This window comes from Mastigoproctus giganteus, chromosome 1, assembly GCF_048544385.1.
Source record: "Mastigoproctus giganteus isolate SK-2022 chromosome 1, ASM4854438v1, whole genome shotgun sequence".
NCBI classification, from domain to species: domain Eukaryota; kingdom Metazoa; phylum Arthropoda; class Arachnida; order Uropygi; family Thelyphonidae; genus Mastigoproctus; species Mastigoproctus giganteus.
The window spans coordinates 79,101,183-79,122,272 of record NC_143575.1 but is presented as its reverse complement, the minus strand read 5'-3'; the positions used below and the strand labels follow the sequence as shown (position 1 = coordinate 79,122,272).

The following is a 21,090-nucleotide window of genomic DNA, read 5'->3' as shown; positions in this document are numbered from 1 at the left end:
AAACCAATTTAATCTGAATTTTTATAGTTATGCTTTTAATGGTGGAAGAAAAATTCTAAAGATTTTTGGCTATCTTGTTTTGTAGAGCCATCTTTGAAGTATCTGCAGTAACTTTATTGATCATCATGTTGCTGTTAGTAGTAGGATGCACAATTTTGGGTTGTCTGATAACGCTAATACTTCAAGCCTACCTCATCCAAAAATATCTTCTTAAGATACCTCTAGCTGAGCCACCATTAGTGCCTCAGATTAAGCAGTGTCAGTTACCCAAGGTAAATAGTATTTTAATTTATTGAGTTTATATTAACCTTTCAGTGCTAGTTTGGAATCTAATAGATGTCACTTTTAAAAATATTTCTGCTATGTTTTTAAATTTAACAATAAAAAGAAATCCTAAGTGCCCTTCCCTACTGATATTCTCTAAATGATTATGCAGTATTTTATGTTTTTGTTTCAATTACTATGGATTAACAAGAAATTCTTAATTTATAGATATAGTGGAGTACAAGAAACAGATAATTTCTCGATATGCAAGCAGTTGCATCAGTTTCTTTACTCCACTTCTCTTGTGGCATCTGTGAAACATGAGTGGTAGGTGTTTAATTTTCCATTAATTTTCCATCTTTGGTTTCATTGACTCTGAGGAATGAAATGCCAAAACAACTTGTGAGGTATGTCAGATTTGATATGAGCATCTGTGTTTTAATTTGGGGGATGAGTAACTGCTTGAATTTTAAGGAATACTGCAAAACCACAGTATTGTTCCTTTATAGCAGGAAAGGACCTGAAGTCACTTTACCTAATCATATTGTAAGATTATGTATATTTTGATTATTATTTTCATCAAAATTTGGTGTTGTGTATAGCATTAATTTTATACATTTCATAACATTTACAAAAGATAAAATGAAAAAAAAAAACAAGATGTGTAAAAGAGATTAAATTCTAACAAAACTCAAACCTCACTTTGAAAGCTAATAAAAGCTAAATGAATAAAAGAAATTTGAAATGAGTTCATAATGTTAAATCAATTTACAAAAATTTGCATACGAGGTCAAATAGTTAAACCTTCTGGTAAGCACATTCCTCAACATCCCTGTTCTTTTATAGCAGAAAAGAACTAAAAATTATTAATGGCAAACATGTTAGGAAACAAGCCTACACAACATTAGCGAAAAAGAGAGAGAGAGAGAGAGAAAAAAACCTACTCTCCTCATCTGTCCAAATGCCAAAACAACTTGTGAGGTATATCAGATTTGATATCAGCCAGCAATTTTAAACTTTTTTTTTTTGATAACATGAACGAAATCAACTGATTTTTGACTAAATCACGTGTGCTGAAAATGAAAATGATAGTAGAAAGTTTGTAGCATGTCACATTTTCATGTTATGACTGCATGCTCCTTTTTTCCAAAAATTTGAATTTTTACTTATCTAAATGTACTTGACTACTTTTCTTGTAAATTAATTGCTTGAAATGCAAATGATGACCAGTAAACATTCCAACCGGATAAAAAATGACATATTTAAACTTTATAAACACCTATTTGGATTTAAGTAAGCAATTAACCCACAAAAGTGGAGGCAAAAAGAGAAAATCTTACTACTTACAGTTATTTTTACCTCCTATGAGCAGAATGGTCCATCCTTTTTCAATTTAAATTTGTTCCCTTATGTGTGTGTGTGTTGTCCAAGAAACAAAGGATTACATCAGAATTTAGTTTATATTTTAGGGAATTTACTTCAATTACTTCTCCTTTCAGGTGTCTAGTTTTGTAGCAGATGTTCAGAACTGAAGTCTTTCATGATAGAAGTACCCTTTTTGTGTCCTTGACTAATCCTCTTGGGATGGTCACTTCTTTGCCATTGCTGGCAGAATTCCCATATATTATTGAAAGAACCTCACGAGTATCTTAGCACTCTATTTACACTACTGGATAATTAATTATCCCTAGGTCTTTTTTTGTTTGCCACCATCTTGAGTATGGTACCACCTGATTGATATGTTATTCTGGAGTTATTGCCTTTCATTTATTAATATTAAAGCTCAACTGCTTAATTTTTCTAGGCGTTTTCCCTGACAGTAACCACCCTGCCAGGCATTGTCACCCACAAACTTAGACATTAAGCTTGCTATAAATCTATCAATATCATTAATAAATATTGAAAACAGTAAAGGATTCAGCACTGAATCCAATGGGAATTTATAATGACATTAATCTAAGAAGGGCAATGCCCATTTATAACTGATATCTCTAACCATAGCAGTAACTTGCCCATATGCCATACTGCTGCAATTTTTACAGCAATGTCAAAAGCTTTACTGAAATCTGAGTATATGATGTCAAAATTATTTTTTGCAATTAGTCTCTTTGTTATTGTATCATGGAAAGTAACCATACTGGTCAGACAAGACCTTTTAACAAATCTGTGCTGTTATTGCAATGTCACTGCATTCCTTTTTTGACCACTGGCTCATCTGTTTCCCCTGGAACATAAGTAAAACTTACAGTTCTGTAATGACTCACTTTGCTATTTGATCACTCCTTCATGAGTGAATAGGAGAGACATTTGCACATCTCCAACATATAGAGACCTCCCATGAATCCAAGAATGCTCTCATAATAATGACCAAAGCTTTGCTCTCTCTTCCATCTCCCTCTCAGTTATCACAAAAACATTTAGCTCCTAAATGGATATCAGATGAACAAGTTTAGAACTGTGTATACTTTTGGTATCTTCATCCCTAAAACTTTTTCATGCATGAATCAAGATGCAAAATATTCAGTTTGTAAGCAACATGAACATGATCTATACTTATTTCTTTCATATTTAGTGGACCACTATGCTTTATCCTTTTCTTCTTAGTGTTACCACAAGCAAAGAATTTCTTTGTTCATTTTCTTTCATTCTTAGCCAAACACTTAACATAATCTGCCCTAGCCAGCCTCACCCCATTTGTTACTTGATTGCAGACTGGTTTGTACTTACTGTAGGTTTCTGTGTCTTCTGATAACATCACTCTGCATAGTTTTTGATGTTTATAAACTAATAGCTGTTCTTAATTCAGTTTTTTATGCTGATTTCAGAAAATTTTTTTGTTTTTTTCTATTGCATTCTGTTTTTTTCAAAAATCACTATTTTTGCCTCCACTTTTATGGGTTAATTGCTTACTTAAATCCAAATAGGTGTTTATAAAGTTTAAATATGTCATTTTTTATCCAATTGGAATGTTTACTGGTCATCATTTGCATTTCAAGCAATTAATTTACAAGAAAAGTAGTCAAGTACATTTTGATGTCATGAGTTGTCAGGGGTAAATGCTGGGAATTTGTAAACTAAATCTTCACATGTTGGCAGTACTGCCTTCAGTCATTTGATCCTTGACTTTGAGAGCTCTATGCAGCATTGTTTATCAGTGTGAGCTCAGTTTATTTTTGAAGTTACTGTGTCAAACTTTTACTGAAAACTGAGTAAAATGTCTTCATGCAAGTGTTTTAAAAATCCAGACTTAATTTGTCTGGATTTTTCTGTGGAATTTATGCAGTCCTCAAGCAAAGACAAGATATTACAGAATTTGTAAAAAACGTGTATTGTACTTATTTTGGAGTTCACTCGGTGACCAAGATAAACAATGGGCTCCATATAAAGTTTTCTGAACCTGTATGAAAGCATTAAAATTGTGGAAAATGGTTAAAGAAGGCTATGCCAATTGCTGCATGCCTGGAGAACATTTGGTCCAGCCCTCAAATGTTTTCAGAACATGAACTCGAATCTGCAGAACTCCTTGGTTCTAGACTTCAGTCAAATAATTTTCTAACACATGGCATGTTTTTCTCATGGTGCAGACACAGAGAACGACTACTAGTCCCTTTAATGAGGATGTTTCTATGGATTTTTTTTGCAGTAATATTAATGACTTAATAACTATTTAGGAATTAGTTACAATTCTACACAACAGAGACTTTTTATTGACTCATCAAAGAGGATTATCAGGTCTGTGCTGACTTTAAAGTGATAGCAAAATGCCTATCACTTTAGTGTGATAGGCATGTTACTTCTGCTATACAAAAATGCCTTGCTTTTTTGTGTGAGTAGGACAATCTGGTGAGGAGTAAGCACTGGAATGTCAAGGTCTGGCCAAAGAGGGGCAGTTTGATGTCTGGATCAAAGAACATAGTTCATAAACCCCAAAAATGTCCTCCTTGCACATCAAACTGGGTTTGATGAAACAGTTTGTGAAAGCTTTATCTCAGGAAGGCCCCTGCTTCAACTATTCTAAATTTGCATCGATCACCCAAGAGAAGCTGAAACAAAGTGCTTTTGTTGGACCTCAAATTTTGCAAATTGATAAGGCACCGAGATTTTGAGGGAACTATGAATAAAAGAGAAAAACAGGTATGGGTTAGCATTAGGTCTGTTGTTGAGAACCTTTTAGGGAGCAACAAGGATCCAGACTACAAGAATATAGTTGAAAAACTTCAAGAAGCTGAGCTACAACATGAGTGTCAAGATACATTTTTTTACACTCCCACGTGGACTACTTCCCAGACAATCTTGGAAGCGTTAGTGAAGAACACGGTGAGAGGTTTCACCGGGACATTAAAGACACGGAGGTGAGATACCGAGAGTTGGAATGTAAACATGATGGCTACTATTGCTGTATGCTGAAGAGGGACTGTGAAGTAGGAGCCACAAGAAAATCAAAGAAATGAAAATTTGACCCATTGTAGATCAGTTTTTAAAATGAGGCAAGAGGTGAGTGTTTAGTAGACTTTTTACCACATTGACCTTTTTAACAGTGTTTTCAACATTTATTTAAACATTTTATTATAATTTTAAAATTCAACATTTTGTTATAATTTCAATGTACAAATTCTACCAAAATTAATAAAAATTAGTGGAAAATCAACTTTTCTAACTTTTGAAGAAACCTGACATGAAGGAAACAAACAGAAGTCATTTTTGAAATCAGCATTAGAAAATTATTCAGAAACACTTTTTCTGAGGAAACATCAGTGAATATTTTTTTCAAAATGCAGAGTAGTGTAATTTATAATCATCCCATGCATTTTTTTGCACTCTGCTATTTGACTCATCAACTCCTCTGATGTCAATTTAGGTCTAAACCTTGAACAGTATCTCTTACCTCCTATAAAAAGCTTAGTATCTTTTATGATTTGTTCTCCGAATGCTTCCCATGGAGAATTGACAGCTTGAAACTTAAGTTGGATTGTTGTTTTGGTTTTTAGGAGCATTAGCAACTAAGGCCATATTGCTCCAGGATATGCGGTGGTCATTCCCTGACCTTTCCGCATTTTCCGTATTTGGTCTTGATGGGCTCGAACCCCGGTCTAATCAAGAAGCATGTGATATGCACTACTGCTCCTTCCCACCTGGCTATGGAGGCACCGCTTAAGTTGGACCCACTGGATAGAACTTAAACTGGAACAGGGGTATAATACTTCTGAGATGACGTTTAAGTGCATAGACATTGCCCTGTAATTGGGACTGTGTGGTATTACTTATAGGTTTTCATGTGAAGCTTTAAAAAAAAAAAAAAGAAAAAAAAGTTTATAAAATTTCACAGCCCTGGAAAGACTTTTGTGGAATGCCATTTGGATGCCACCATCCTGTGATGAATTAAGAAAATATATGCAGAATCAATTCTGTGATAATATTGTACACTTATAAAATTGGAAAAAAAAAAAAAAAAAAATTAAAGCTGAATATGTGAAGTGGACAAAGTTGACAAAGCAGACATCATGGACAAAGTTGAAGTCAGAGCTGTAATTTGGTATCTGTTCTTGAAGGGGAAATCTCCTAAAGAAATCGTAGCCAGGTGGGAAGGAGCAGCAGTGCGTAGCACACGCTTCTTGATTAGACAGGGGTTCGAGCCCGTCACCACCAAATACGGAGGATGCGGAAAGGTCAGGGAATGACCACCGCATATCCCGGAGCAATATGGCCTTAGTTGCTAATGCTCCTAAAAACCAAATAACAATAACAACCCTAAAGAAATCCATGAGGAGGTGACTGCTGTATATAAGGATGAAGCCCCATCCTATGGCATTGTGAAGCACTGGCATAGACAGTTTAGTTCTGATCGGACATCATTAGAATCTGAGCCCATTCCAGGTTGTTCTCATTCAGCCAATAATCATCACGATTGGAAAAGTGGAGTCGTTAATCATGGAAGATCGCCGGTTATCTGTGCGTGAATTGTCCCAGGAGGTGAAGATTAGTGTGGGCTCTGTTGAAATAGTCCTTCATGACCAACTCCATTTATGGAAATTGAGTGTAAGATGGATTCCCCGATTATTGATTGGTTTCCAGAAGGCTGATCGGCAACAGAAATCACAAGAGTTGTTAGCCTTCTGCCAAAAAAATGAGGAAGACTTTTTCTCTCGTCTAATCATTCAGGATGAAAGTTGGATACACCATTTTGACCCTGAAAGTAAAAAGCAGTCCATAGAATGGCAACATCATGGTTTCCCACCCCCCAAGAAGGCAAGGGCCCAACCGTCAACAGGAAAGGTCTTGCTGACAGTGTTTTGGGATGAGAAAGGCGTAATAATGACTGATTACCTGCCGAAAGGTAGAACAATTACAGGTGCCTATTATGCCAACTTACTCACAAAATTAAGGAAGAAAATCAAAACATGTAGGCGTGGCATGCTGTCCAAAGGTGTGAGAATGCTTCAAGACAATGTCCCAGTTCACACTTCTGAAATTGCAACAACACAAGCGGCCACTTGTGGATATGAAATACTGCTCCATCCAGCCTACTCACCCGATCTTGCACCATCGGACTTCTTGCTTCCTTCCCTCAAATCATTTCTTCAGGGGACTCACTTCCCTGATGACAAGACACTCATTTCTGCAACAGGGTCATGGTTCAAAGGCCAACCTCACCACTTCTACAAAAACGGTATCTGTAGCCTCATCCATCAATGGGAAAAATGTGTAAATCTGCACAGTGGCTATGTAGAGAAGGACTAAAACCTGTGCCAAGAATCAACAGGCTAGCACCTCTGCAGCTAGGTCAGGGTGATTCTTTATTGAACCACCCTTGTAGATTTGGAATTAAAGCTGAAAAGGATTAGAGTGGAAAATAAAAAGAATAAAAACAACATGGAAGGATATTATTGAGGCAAAATTAAGGGAGAGGATACTGGAAAGACATGATCAGCTAAATAACCAAAATATAAATGGTAATTGGATAAGTTAAAGAGAAAATATAAACAAATCAGCTGAAAAGAAAATGAGTTATATGCAGGAAGTGAGACCTAGGAAACCATCAGTGACAGAGGATATGATGAGAGAAATGGAAGAAAGAAGGATACTGAGGATGTTGGGTATGGAGAGATTAACAATCAGCTTAGAAGAACAACAGATCAAGCAAGAGAAGAATGGTGAGGTGGGATTTGTGGGGAATTAGAAGTATTAGAAAGGTTAGAAAAATATGATTTAATGTATGAGAGAGAGTAAAGAATATGAGTATGGAGAAAAAGGTAAAAGGTCAGGATGTTGTAGAGTGAAGGCTGGAATGAGAATCAGTGACGATAAGGGGGAAGCATTAGAAAGGCAAAAGGTAATCACAGCACTGAAGGAAATTTAGAGAAATTAGGTTTTGAAGGAATTCCAGTAGAGTTTATAGGGAAGTGTGTTTAAGGTAATTAACAGACTTATCTATATTAATAGATGAGCAAGGGGATTGACCAGAAGATGTTCAGACTACAATAATCATACCAATAGAAATGAAAAGCCATGCAGTGAAATGCAAACTATAAGTTTGGTTCTGCATGCAGCAAAAATAATGCTGAGAATATTAAATACAAGGATTTTAAGAAGAACAGTTTGGTTTTAGGAGGGACAGAGGAAGCAAGAGATGCACTAGGTGGGAGGAGAATTTGACAGAAAGACATCTGAAAGTGAACAAAAATGTATGTATATGCTTTATATATTTGGAGAAGGTTTTTGATCGGGTCTGTTGGGTTAATTATTGAAAGGAGTGGATTGGAAGGACAAAAGAATGGCAGTAGATTATAGTAATAGTATTCACCATATGGTGCAAAGAAGCCACAGGCCTTTGCTGCACTGGCAGGAGGGAAAAAATCAACCAAGTAGACAAGAAAACACATTATATGCACACACAGTCAAGTATCCAGCAGACCTTTGAATTTATTCAAACTGTCAGCCTCTACCTGTGAGGGCAACTTGTTCCAACTGTCAATGACTCGCTAGCTAAAAGTCAACTTCCTACAATCTAATCTTAACCTCCTGTAATTTGAATTTATGAACCCAAGTTCTGGAATTGTTAAGAACAGTGAATTCCACCTTCATTCTTTTTACTAATTCCTCTCAGAACCTTATAAACCTCAGTCAGGTCACCTCGGAAGTGCCTGGTTGCCAAGCTCTGTAGCCCACATAATTGGAATCTTTCCTCATACGGTTGTCCTTCTGCTGATCTTACCATTAGAGTTGCTCATCTTTGCACCCTTTCAAGGAGCTCTGTCTTTTTTCAGATGAAGTCTCCATACTTGAACACAAATGTGATCTTACAATTGGCTTATACAGTTTGATTATGACCTCCCTATCTCTACAGGATAGTGTTTGATAAATCATTGATAGGACACCGTGGGATTTACTGGCTGCCTCTGTACACTGTTCAGAAAACTTCGTATCTGCCTATGTTGTAACTCCCAGATCCCTTTCCTCCTCCACTGTTTTTAATTCAACCCCACCTAGTGTATAATTTATTTGTGTTGCTATTCCCTAAGTGTTAAGACCTTGCATTTAGCAGCATTAAAACATAGCTGCCAATTCTCTGACCATCTTTGAAGTCTGTTCAAGTCATCCTGAAGGGCATCTCCGTAGCCAGGTGGGCAGGAGCAGCAGAACATAGCACATGCTTCTTGATTAGACTGGGGTTTGAGCCTGTGCCCACCAAATACAGAGGATGCGGAAAGTTCAGGGAATGACCACCGCATATCCCCGGAGCAGTATGGCCTTAGTTGCTAATGCTCCTAAAAACCAAATAAACAACAACAATCATCCTGAAGGAGTGCCTCTTGGCACTGATCATTGATGACTTTTCTAAACTTTGTCAACTGCAAATTTTGGCATCACACCTTCAATCCCTTTGTCAATGTCATTTATGAAAATGAGAAACAACAGTGGTCCAAGAACCAATCTTTGAGGGCCCCCATTCCTAACATTAGACGAATCTGTAGAATATCCATTAATCACAACCCTCTGCCTTTCTGCCCTGCAGCCACACAGCATTCCATCTTACAGTCTTACCAGCAATCCCAACCTGTTCAGGCTTATACAGTACCTCTCCTGAGGGACCAAGTAAAATGCTTTGCTAAAATCCAAATATACTATGTCTATATTATTCCCAGCTCATGAGCAACTCTGTCAAAATAGTCTGAGTTAGTTAAGCATGATTTATCCTTAACATAGCCATGTTGTGTGTGTCCTTCAAGCATTGTTATATTTAGAAAGATATAACAATGCTATATCTATCTAAATGTCCCTGGATTGCACTCTTAATTACTGCCTCTATGATTTTTCCTACCACTGAAATCAGACTAACTGGTCTTACCAACTTCATTCTTAGAACCACTTTTATATATTGGCGATACATCGGTACTTCTCCAATCCAAAGGAATCTCCCCTGAGCCCAAAGGTGTCCTCATAATTAACCTCAGTGGTTCAATGCACTACCTCGGACTCGTCCTCAAAACTACATGGTACATGCAATCAACTACAGGAGCCTTACTCGCCATTATGCTCAAAGTTTTTTCAAATAAGCAATCATCTAATTACGACATTACTAATTTCATATGGCTCAGTCTCACTCACACAGCCTTTTCTTAGCATAAACGGTCTTTCATCAGTAAAGATAGATGCAAAGTACCTGTTCAATTCATTTGCAATGTCAGCTGGGTTGTCTAAGATTTTCCTACACCCAGTGCACAAGGATCCAATCTCATTTACTTTTTTCTTCCTTGTATTCACATACGTGAAAAATTTGTTGTCACCATTCTTTGCTCTCTTAGCCAATGTTTTCTTATATGCAGTTTCCCTATTATAGGCTTCAGTACTTTTCATTGCTCCATAACTGTTTCATGCTATCTTTTTCTGCTATTTTTGACCAGCCAGCTCCGTAGTGATTCATTTCGGCATCCTCCTCCTGTAATATTTTCTTAAAGGTGTGTATGTTTTCATGGCTTCTATGATTTTTGCTTTTAAAGTATTCCATAATTCAAATATATTGGGCATCCCTCATTCACAGATATCATATAGTACCTTAAACTGTCAAAGTCCCCTCTTCTGAAGTTAAAACCCATGCCTTTACCTTTAACTACTGCAACATCTTTCTTCATCTTCAAGCTGATGATTGCATGATCACTTCCTGACAATGCTTCCTGTACTTTAAGCCCTGTGATGTCATCTAAATCGTTAGTAATGATGAGGTCAAGAATATTCTCACCCCTAATACTTTCTCTATGCATGCTGGTACAGATAATCTAATTTATTTAAAAAGGTTTTTCCCCATCATGAGTTTCCCCTCCCACTTATTCCAGTCAATCTGGGGCTGATTAAAGTCACCAATAATAAGACATTCACGCTTATTTGCCTATTCCATCTGCATGTAAAGACTCTCATCATATTCTTCACAATCTTCTGGTCTATAGATTACTCCCACCCTCATTGTTTCTTTGCTTCCGACCAACTCACACCACACAGATTCTATGCTGGCTGATGTAACTTGATTTAGTAAAAGCTCTTTTCGCACTCGGGCTGCTTTTGATAAGAAGCATGACCCGTCCACACCCCTTCTGTCTTCCCTCTCTTTCCTAAACACCTTATACATATCATAGTGCAACTCGTCATCACCAATTTCTGGGTGACACCATGTTTCTGTTGGCCCTATGATATCAGCATTAGTTGCCCTAACCAGGAGTTCAAATTTAACCATTTTATTGACAATGCTCCTGACATTACTGTAAGCACAGTTGAGACTAAGTAATCTTCCGTAGTTTACTACCCTGCCACTCCCCTTGAAGTTATTTAGGTTTGTATTCCAAGCTATATTCTCATATGAAACATTGCTACCCTCAGAACATCTTATCAACATTGGCTGTTGTGGTAACAAACAAGGATTCATGAGGTGAGGGCAAGCATTACTTTGATCCATATCATCGGAAATTTGCCTTTAGCCAGCGGGTGGTTGGTTGGTGGAACAGACTTCCATCCCTTGTAGTGGAGGTTGATAGCCTAAATAAGTTTAAGGCTCAGCTGGACAGGTATTTTGAACGAACAGAGAGGTGAAGTGGGTTTTTTTTTTTTTTTTTGGCTGATGCTGCATAAGCTTGCTTTCTTGCATCAAATGCCTCTACTAATGCTAATTAGATAAACATGCATCTAAATTGCCCTTCTTTCCCCCCTAACTAGCAGTTTCTCTGAACCCTTAAGGTATCCTCAATGATACTGGCAAAAAAAATCCTTGCACCATCTTTTAAATAGGACATGGCGACACTGTATAGACAGGAAGAGGTGTGAAACAGGGGTGTTGTTCTTTCCCGACTGTTAATATACAGAACATTAAATATGTAAAAGAAATGGTTCAGGAGGCATATGGTAGAGGAAATATGGATGAGGAAGAATTGCATGGAGTGAGGATGTGCAGAAAGGTTACTATCTGTTAGATATGCAGATAATATGGCACTGGTAGCAAATTTTGAGAAAAAATTGCAGGAATTGGTTAATATGCTACAGGAAAGTTGATAGGTTTGTGATGGGAATAAATATTGAAAAAACAAAGGTTATGAGATTGGGTAGAGAAAGCTGCAAGTTAAATATTGAAATAGGAGAGAGAGAGAATAGAACAAGTGGGCAAATATAGCTATTTGGGAAACTTAATGGTGGCAGAAGTAAAAAAAAGCTTTTGAGAAGCAAAGAACAATATGTGAGACATTAGGAATTGGTTTAAGGAAAAGATTAGTACGCTTTCTGGTTCTTTATGGAACAGAAACATGGACATTGAACATGGAAGATATCAGAATATTGCAAAGTTTTGAGATGTGGTTATGGAGGAAAATGAAAATGGAAAAGATAAGATGGGTTGATAAAGAAATGAGGAAGTTTTGAGATGTGTAGGTAAGATGAGATGCTTGACTGAAATAATCAGAAGACAGAAGAGAAATTAGATTGGACATGTGTGGTGAGGTGAAGGATGTGATGGATGGAAAAGTTAAGGGTGAAGCCGCCAAGAGGGAGATTTATATAAACTCTGATAGATGAATTGAGAAGGGATGAAGAGGAGGGCTGGGGATTGGGAGATATTGTGAAGTGAATATTGATGAGATATTGTTGAATGTATGCCTGGACTTGCCCTTGACAGAGCAGTGATGATATGAAAGTAAAATAATCTTGTTGTGGGTGGGGGGGGGGAAGTATATGCACATGCAGTCTCATATATTATGAACTCTCATTGTTCCCACGGTGCCTCCGTAGCCAGGTGGGCAGGAGCGGCAGTGCGTAGAACATGCTTCTTGATTAGACCGGGGTTCGAGCCCATGACCACCAAATACGGAGGATGTGGAAAGGTCAGGGAATGACCACCGCATATCCCCGGAGCAATATGGCCTTAGTTGCTGATGCTCCTAAAAACCAAAATAACAACAACAACATTGTTCCCAAATAGGTGAGAATCTGTTGTGTGAATTGGATTGGTTATGAATGTAGTGGATTGTATTAATATGAGAGGGAGAGAGACCTAAGCCATTTATACGTTAGAAAAATTCATTTTACCTTAAAAATTTTTTAAATTTGAGCCAGTGAGGGTATATTTCAGTTAAATATCATTTCACCTATAGTCTGATGAAATGAAACTGAGATATTTATTCAGTAACAATTAAAGCTCATTTTGTGGTTTTGGGTGTGATAGGATAGATAGAAGGTCAGTAGCTGTTATGAGTGTACCAAGCAAAGGAGAATTTGTAATTTATTTTGTCACCAGTAGGTTTACAGATTATTTGACATTAGTGGTATATATAGGGAGTTTCAAAAGAATGTGCCAAAAATTTTGGAATGCATTGTAGGAGCCAAACTTAGGGAGGGGAGAGAGAATCATATAAGCATGTCTGGTTCTAAATAGTTAAAGCTTTTTTTTTTTTTAAATAGCTATGAGGTTCTTGAATTTTTTTAAGTAGTAAAAATAATACAAAAGAATATGCAGACATACTTAAAATAACCATTTTACCTGTTATTAGGGTTTCTCTATGTATGTGGCTTTCTTAATTCTGATAATTCCCATGAAAAAGAACCTGCTTTCTGGGATTTCCAGGAAATGGTGATTATTAAGAGAACAGTAATTTTTTTTTATTGTTTGGTGTTAAGATACCCTTATAAAATTAGTAAAATTAATTGCTCGTGCCTAGATGACCATTTATACATTGTAATACTCAAATTATATTCAGTATCAGTGGTGGCCTGGAAATCGCAGGAAACAGGTTCTGTTTTTTTCTCAGGAATTATCAGAATTAAAAAAGGCACGTACAAAGAGAAACCCAAATAATAGGTGAAATGGTTATTCTAAGTATGTCTGCATATTCTTATAAAAGGACTTAAATCAGCAGCCATGAGCAGTAATACAGAAAGACAAATGATACTGCGACTGAAGAATGGCAATGGTGTACTTATAAATAGCAGAGAAGGCATAATTTAGCAAAAGACTACTATAGAGAAATATACAAGGAGCGAGGGGATGATGCCAGACGTGGGGAAGATGGATCGCAAATTAGTAACACATATGACATACCTGATATCCTTCCTGATGAGGTAGATTCCCAGGAAAATGAAGAATCAGAAAGCTCTGGGGGAAGATAGTTACTGTAGAGTTGTTAAAATTGGGAGGAAGAGACAGGACACAAAAACTTCTGAGCATTGTAAACAGGTTGCAAGGAAGGCCCATGGTGTCCTATCGATGATCTATCGAACTTTTGCAAGTAGAGATAGGGACGTGATAATCCCATTATATAAGGCTTACATTAGACCACACTTGGAATACTGTGTTCAAGTATGGAGACCGCACCTAAAGAAAGACATCGAGCTTCTTGAAAGGGTGCAAAGAAGGGTAACTCGCCTGGTGAGATCGGCAAAAGGGCGTCCTTATGAAGAAAGACTTCGAATATGTGGGTTGCAGAGTTTGGAAACTAGACACCTTAGAGGAGATTTGATTGAGGTGTTTAAGGCTCTGAGAGGCATCAGTAAAATGAATGAGGACAAAATTTTCAAGATTATAAATGATGCTAGAACTAGGGGACATAAATTCAAGTTACGGGGGGAAATGTTTAGATTGGACTGCAGGAAGTTTTATTTTAGCCAGCGAGTTATAAATTACTGGAATAAGTTGCCTTCATGGGTGGTAGAGGCCGACAGTTTGGGGAAATTCAAAGGTCATCTGGATAGTACTTTCGGGTAAGGGAAGCGCATAGGATGATAGGTTTAATTTGCTTTTTATTTATTTTTTATTTTATTTATTTTTTATTTATTAATTATTGTTATTTATTTTATTTATTTATTTATTTTTTGTTTTTATCATTGTTTTGTTCAATTTTTTTTTTTTTTTGGCTGGTGCAGCATAAGCCATAGGCTTTCTTGCACCATGCGGCCGTTACTAATACTAACTTGCAAGACCCTTCACAAAATTGCATTAGAAAAGGTGAAAAGTGTGATGCCTAAGGAGTGGAATAATGCAATCATAGTTTTGCTGCATAAGAAAGGAGCTAAATTAGAAATTTGAAATTATAGACCAATTAGCTTGTTATTCCACATCTACAAGTTGTTCACAAAGGTTTATTACTAACAGATTAGAAAGAATACTTGATGATAATCAACCAAAAGAGCAAGCTGGCTTTAGGACAGGATTCTCAACTATGGATCACATTCACGTAATGTCACAGCTAATGGAGAAAGCACATGAATATAAAACACCATTATGCCTGGCATTTGTCGATTATGAAAAGGCATTTGACTCCATACAGCATAAGGCAACGTTTCAGGCACTGGAAAGACAAGGCATAGATGCCCTATATATTATGATTTCGAAGAAAATATATGAAAACACTACCTCCTTTATTAGACTAGACAAAGACAGTAGCAAATTTAAAATTGAGAAAGGAGTTTGACAAGGACAATAAAGTAGAAATTATAGGAGGGAAAAAATAATCATGTGCATTTAGAATTAATTAAGGTAGAATAAATTCTTTTTAAAGTTGCAGTGTTCAGTTTGTATTAAGATAATTAAGCTAGCCAGGTGGAAATCACTCTAAATAAAGCTTTTCCATTTCTTGCAAAAGTTTTGGTATCAAATAGGTTTAGATTCAAATTGTATGTTAACAAGCCTTTTTTTTTTTTAATTTAATTTCCTATTAAATTGCAGGTATTAAGGTTTCAGATCCAAATTCCATATTGTTCATTAACATTACTACCCATTTAAAAAAAAGAAAAGAAAAAGAGGAATTGCTGTGAGATCCTAGCAGTCATTCTACGTAAACCAAAAGTTTTACACTTGTACTCATACCTTATCAGATTTTTTTTAATAGAGAAATCTGGTAAAATCATTCTGCATTTATTTCAATAGGATAATGCTTTCTTTACTCTAAAGATTCCAGATTGAACACTATATTCTGTAATAGAACCATAGACTTTAGGCATTCTTTCAGTAAACTTTATCAGTAAAATCGTGACAAATTTGTTTAAGTAATCTCACCATATTCTTGTTTGTTTATTGTATTAATGTATGATTCATTATTACCAAATATCATTTTAGGAAGAATGTAGAGTTGCTAGAACAAGTACAGAGAAGGGCAACAAGACTGGTGAGGGGAACAAAGGGGTGTTCCTACAAAAAAAGGCTTTAGTTCTGCAAATTGCAGTGTCTGGAGACCAGGCACCTGTGAGGCGATCTGATTTAGGTGTATAAAGCCTTGAATGGATTGAGCAGGCTCAATGCTGATGAGATTCTTTCTCTTGCTCAGATTACAAACCTGACGGGGCATAAACTCAAATTGAGGAAAGACAGTTGTAGAATAGATGTGCGGAATTCGCATTTAGCCAGTGGATAGTTGATTGCTGAAACAAACTTCCATCTGTCGTGGAAATTGATGGCTTAAATAAATTCAAGTAAGAAGTGGACAAACTTTTGGAATGAATGGATGGGTGAAATGAGGTTTTTTTTTTTTTTTTTGTTTTTTTTTTTTTGGCTGATGCTGTATAAGCTTGCTTTCTTGCATCATATTCCTCCACTAATACTTAGAGGAATTCCCTAATCCTTACACAGTGCGGTTGCATTTTATATGAGGGATGTGTTCCTGAAGATCTATCTTTCTCATACGAATAAATGTAAAATTGAGTGGGGGAATGTGTTCTCGGAGTGCATAAATTTACAAATATTGTAGTGTATTTTTGTTTTTAAACATGATTATTTTATTAATGTTGTCTTTATTTTTATTACATTATTATATCAACATCATAATCATAGCCTGATGGCACTGAAGGAACCAGAGATGCAACAGGCATCAAATTAGGACATCTGTTTTCCCACTTGATATTGGTGCTGGCCTGATTCCATTGAAATTCTTTTTCTGAAGAAAGAATCCATTTTGGTTTGAGTTTTTTCCTTCCTTTTTTCTCTCAGGATTTCTTGGTATGCAGAGACACATTCCATCATCTGCTGCACTGCCGAGCAACTGCGATTCATGTTTGGATCATCTTCTTCAAAAATAGCAATAGCTGCTGAAATGTTGTGAAAAGCCAGTGGCTTTACCATCAGTTGTTGCTGGTGGTTCAGGCTTGATTGGTGGTGTCCTGTCCTCCTTTCTGCTGCCTTTCCATTTCTAATTCGAGCAAGTTTTCATTTGTTAATTCTTGGGTGTGTGACTCAAGCAAATTTTTGATGTCACCTTCATCAACTTTCCACAAACCTACTTTCTGCTTCACCTTCACAGATTCCTTATTAGCAGTTATTATATTGTTTTCAGATTAAAGCTTCTTAAGTCATTGTAGAAATGGGGACAAATTTTCTTCCATACTCCATTCATGCATATTTTAGGATCTAAAATATTTTAGATTCCGCATAATACAGTGGCTGTTTTGGAGTAAATTTTTATTTATTTTATTTTTTTAAAGTGTTATAGTTTGGCAAGAAGTAGATTTTTCTGCTATCACATAGCATTATTAAGTTGTAATCCCTGGATGAACATTGAAATATTGGATGTGGCTCATAATGCATGCTATCTCTCATGATTAGAGGTCCTCCACATACATGTCATGAGTTCCATTATTAATAGTGATTCTGGGAATTGCATACATCTTATTATGGAGGCCGTTATTCTGCATAATGATGAGAGATGCAGTGTACTGTGTTCAGAGACTGGTGGTTTAATCGCCAAAGAATTCTGACTTATGTTAGCCCACCTCTTCCCTTTCCTTCCAGAGAGTGTGTGTTCTCCCCCCCCCCCATCCACCAGGCTTGATGCATACAAGAATGGCTGTTATCATTTCAGTTGAGGTTGGAAAAAAAGAGGTCTATGCCTCAAGCTCCTTGCACAGTGTTTATTCTATTTGTTGTTTCACCTGTATTTATTCTTATCGCTTTCAATTTACATATTTTATTTTTTTTATTTGGTTTTATTTATTCACTTTTAATATCTTTTATGTTCATAATAGTATGGCATTCTTTTATTTTAATGCCTATGTATTTTTAAATTAAATTATTTAACATTTCAAGTCAGTGGTTGCAATATTTTTATCAATATTTTTCTTCCATCCTTCGATTGGTCAGTTATGCTATGAGCATTTGTAAATTGAAATGTCATCTTTTTAATTGTATAAATAAATTTTTACATTATAAGCAAAAGTTTTTTTTTTTTTGGAAAATGTCAATGATGTTATTGGAATTGCAATACAAAATATCATGTTTACAATTTCAGTAGTAACAGAAAAAGTTGTAACATCATCCCTTTCATTTTTCAGAAAAGTTTGTGCTTTCTCATGGAACTGCAGAAAGTTGGGCCTTAAAATAAACAAATCAAAACAGTTGATATAAATTGTTTACTTTGAACTGTTAACTCTCCACGGGAAAATTTGCACCATTATTCACTTGAGGTACATGACAGACTTCATTTGTGAGCTCTCTGTAGCATTACATTCATAGCAAGAATATCATGTTCATATACTACAAATATAAGATATTCATACTCATAATTTGTCTATATGCTCTATCTCACATAATTATGTGAGCTAGAGCAATACAGGTTTAGGTTAGGAATTATAATTCAAACTGGACTCAACCCTTATGTGTCACTGATTAAAAGTAATGCCACAGGTTTGTTCTGTTGGGCTCATTTTCAATTCAAAAGTGTAAAATGTAATTGAAAAATATAGTTCAGATATAATGGAAAGTAGAGTTCTGATATAAAAATGTCTGATCATATTTATTACACTTGTTTGATATTTCTTAAATTTACATATTCATTACTTTGAGATATTTTGATATTTTACAGGAATTGTTAAAAGTTATTGAAACTGGAATTTGGAAGAAAAATACAGAAAGTTGCATAGCAACAAATTTGATATTTCAGTTTCTCTTCAGAGAGTGGAAAGATACAACAGTTGTGCGCAGGTAAATATATTAGTTTGTTTTTGATCCTTTGGCAGTCAAAAATTCATGTACAAAATCCTATTTGGATCTATTCAATGGAAATTTTTAATAAACTATGAAAAAACAATTGCCTTGTAAATCATCTTGAGTTACTACTAACTGTACTGAATGGTTTTTGAGTGCAAGTAAGGGCAGAATGCATAGCTACCAACTCTCTGGATTTATTAGTATTAGTAACGGCCGCATGGTGCAAGAAAGCCTATGGCTTATGCTGCACCAGCCAAAAAAAAAAAAAAAAAAAAAATCCGAACAAAACAATGATAAAAACAAAAAATAAATAAATAAATAACTAAATAATAATTAATAAATAAAAAAAAAAATATATATATATATATGTATATAAATAAAATAAATTATAAATAAAAAGGAAATTAAACCTATCATCCTATGTGCTTCCCTTACCCGAAAGTACTATCCAGATGACCTTTGAATTTCCCCAAACTGTCGGCCTCTACCACCCACGAAGGCAACTTATTCCAGTAATTTATAACTCGCTGGCTAAAATAAAACTTCCTGCAGTCCAATCTAAACATTTCCCCCGTAACTTGAATTTATGTCCCCTAGTTCTAGCATTATTTATAATCTTGAAAATTTTGTCCTCATTCATTTTACTGATGCCTCTCAGAGCCTTAAACACCTCAATCAAATCTCCTCTAAGGTGTCTAGTTTCCAAACTCTGCAACCCACATATTCGAAGTCTTTCTTCATAAGGACGCCCTTTTGCCGATCTCACCAGGCGAGTTACCCTTCTTTGCACCCTTTCAAGAAGCTCGATGTCTTTCTTTAGGTGCGGTCTCCATAAATGAACACAGTATTCCAAGTGTGGTCTAACAAAAGCCTTATATAATGGGATTATCACGTCCCTACCTCTACTTGCAAAAATTCGATAGATCATCAATAGGCCTTCCTTGCAACCTGTTTACAATGCTCAGAAAATTTCATGTCTGACCGTATAGTAACACCCAAGTCCCTTTCCTCCAGTACTGGGTTTAGTTGAATTCCACCAAGTGAACAAGTTATTCTGGGATTACTGTTTCCCAGGTGTAATACCTTACACTTTGTTGGATTAAAGCATAGCTGCCATTTTTCTGACCATTCCTGAAGTCTATCTAGGTCTATCTGAAGAAGCTCAGCTTGACAGTGATCATTAACTACTCTACCAATTTTAACATCATCTGCAAATTTAGACATCACGCTCTCTATCCCTTCATCGATGTAGTTTATGAAAATTAAAAACAACAGTGGTCCTAATACTGATCCTTGGGGAATCCCACTTCTTACATCAACCCAATCTGAGGAATAGCCGTTTATCACAACCCTCTGCCTCCTGCCCTGAAGCCATCCTTCTCTCCATCTAAGGATTTTCCCAGTGATTCCAACCTGTTCCTGCGTATAAAGCAACCGCTCATGTGGGACTGAGTCAAAAGCGTTGCTGAAATCTAAATAAACAATGTCGAAATTATTCCCTAAATCCAGCTCGTGAGTGACCCTTTCGAAATAGCAAACCAGATTTGTTAAACATGATTTTCCCTTTACAAAACCATGCTGAGTATCCTTGAAAATTTGAATTCGATCCAAATGATCCTGAATTCCACCCTTGAACATTGCCTCCATGATTTTCCCTACTACTGAAGTCAGACTGACAGGTCGATAATTTCCAACTTCACTTTTAGAGCCACCCTTATGTATGGGAGATACATTTGCACTTTTCCAATCCAAGGGAATCTCCCCAGAGTCTAGTGATGCTCGCATAATTAGCCTCAATGGTTCAATGCACTCGCTTGCCGCCTCTCTTAAGATTATAGGGTATATTCCATCAACTCCAGGAGCCTTACTGGTCTGTAGGCTCGAAAGTTTTTTCATTAAATAATCTTGCGAAATTTCAATATCATTAATTACATATTTTTAAACTTCGCTCCCACAATTTCCCATTGCCACAAAAGGCTTTTCATTTGTAAATATCGATGCAAAATAACTGTTGAGTTCATCTGCAATGGCAGCTGGTGTATTTATTACTATCCCCTTTCCCTTACGTAAAGGTCCGATCTGGTTTGTCCTGCTCTTCTTGGCATTTATATATGTGAAGAATTCTTTATCCCCCCTCTTTGCTCTGTTTGCTAGTGATTTCTCATAAACTGCCTTTGCCTGTCGAACCTTTTCTGTGGCTCTATTACACATCACCTTGTAGCTGTTATAGGCTTCAGAACTTTTTATTGCTCTGTAACCTTTCCATGCCACCTTTTTCTGCTCAAGTAATGTGGCAACTTCACTATTCATCCAACTTGGAACCCTTCTCGTGGAGTATTTTTTTAATGGTATATACGCATTCAAGGCATCTGTGATTAATGTTT

The 21,090-nt window shown here is 36.2% G+C and overlaps 1 protein-coding gene across 1 annotated transcript in view; it reads left to right on the top strand.

The window, feature by feature from the left end:
- LOC150090914 (PDZ domain-containing protein 8-like) overlaps window positions 1–21,090 on the top strand; it is a 157,221-nt gene that overhangs the window by 76,382 nt on the left and 59,749 nt on the right. Inside the window, exons 4-5 of the mRNA XM_090377279.1 lie at window positions 86–272; window positions 18,582–18,700. Of these exons, the coding sequence (XP_090233405.1) occupies window positions 86–272; window positions 18,582–18,700 (306 nt within the window). The remainder of the gene's footprint in view (window positions 1–85; window positions 273–18,581; window positions 18,701–21,090) is intronic.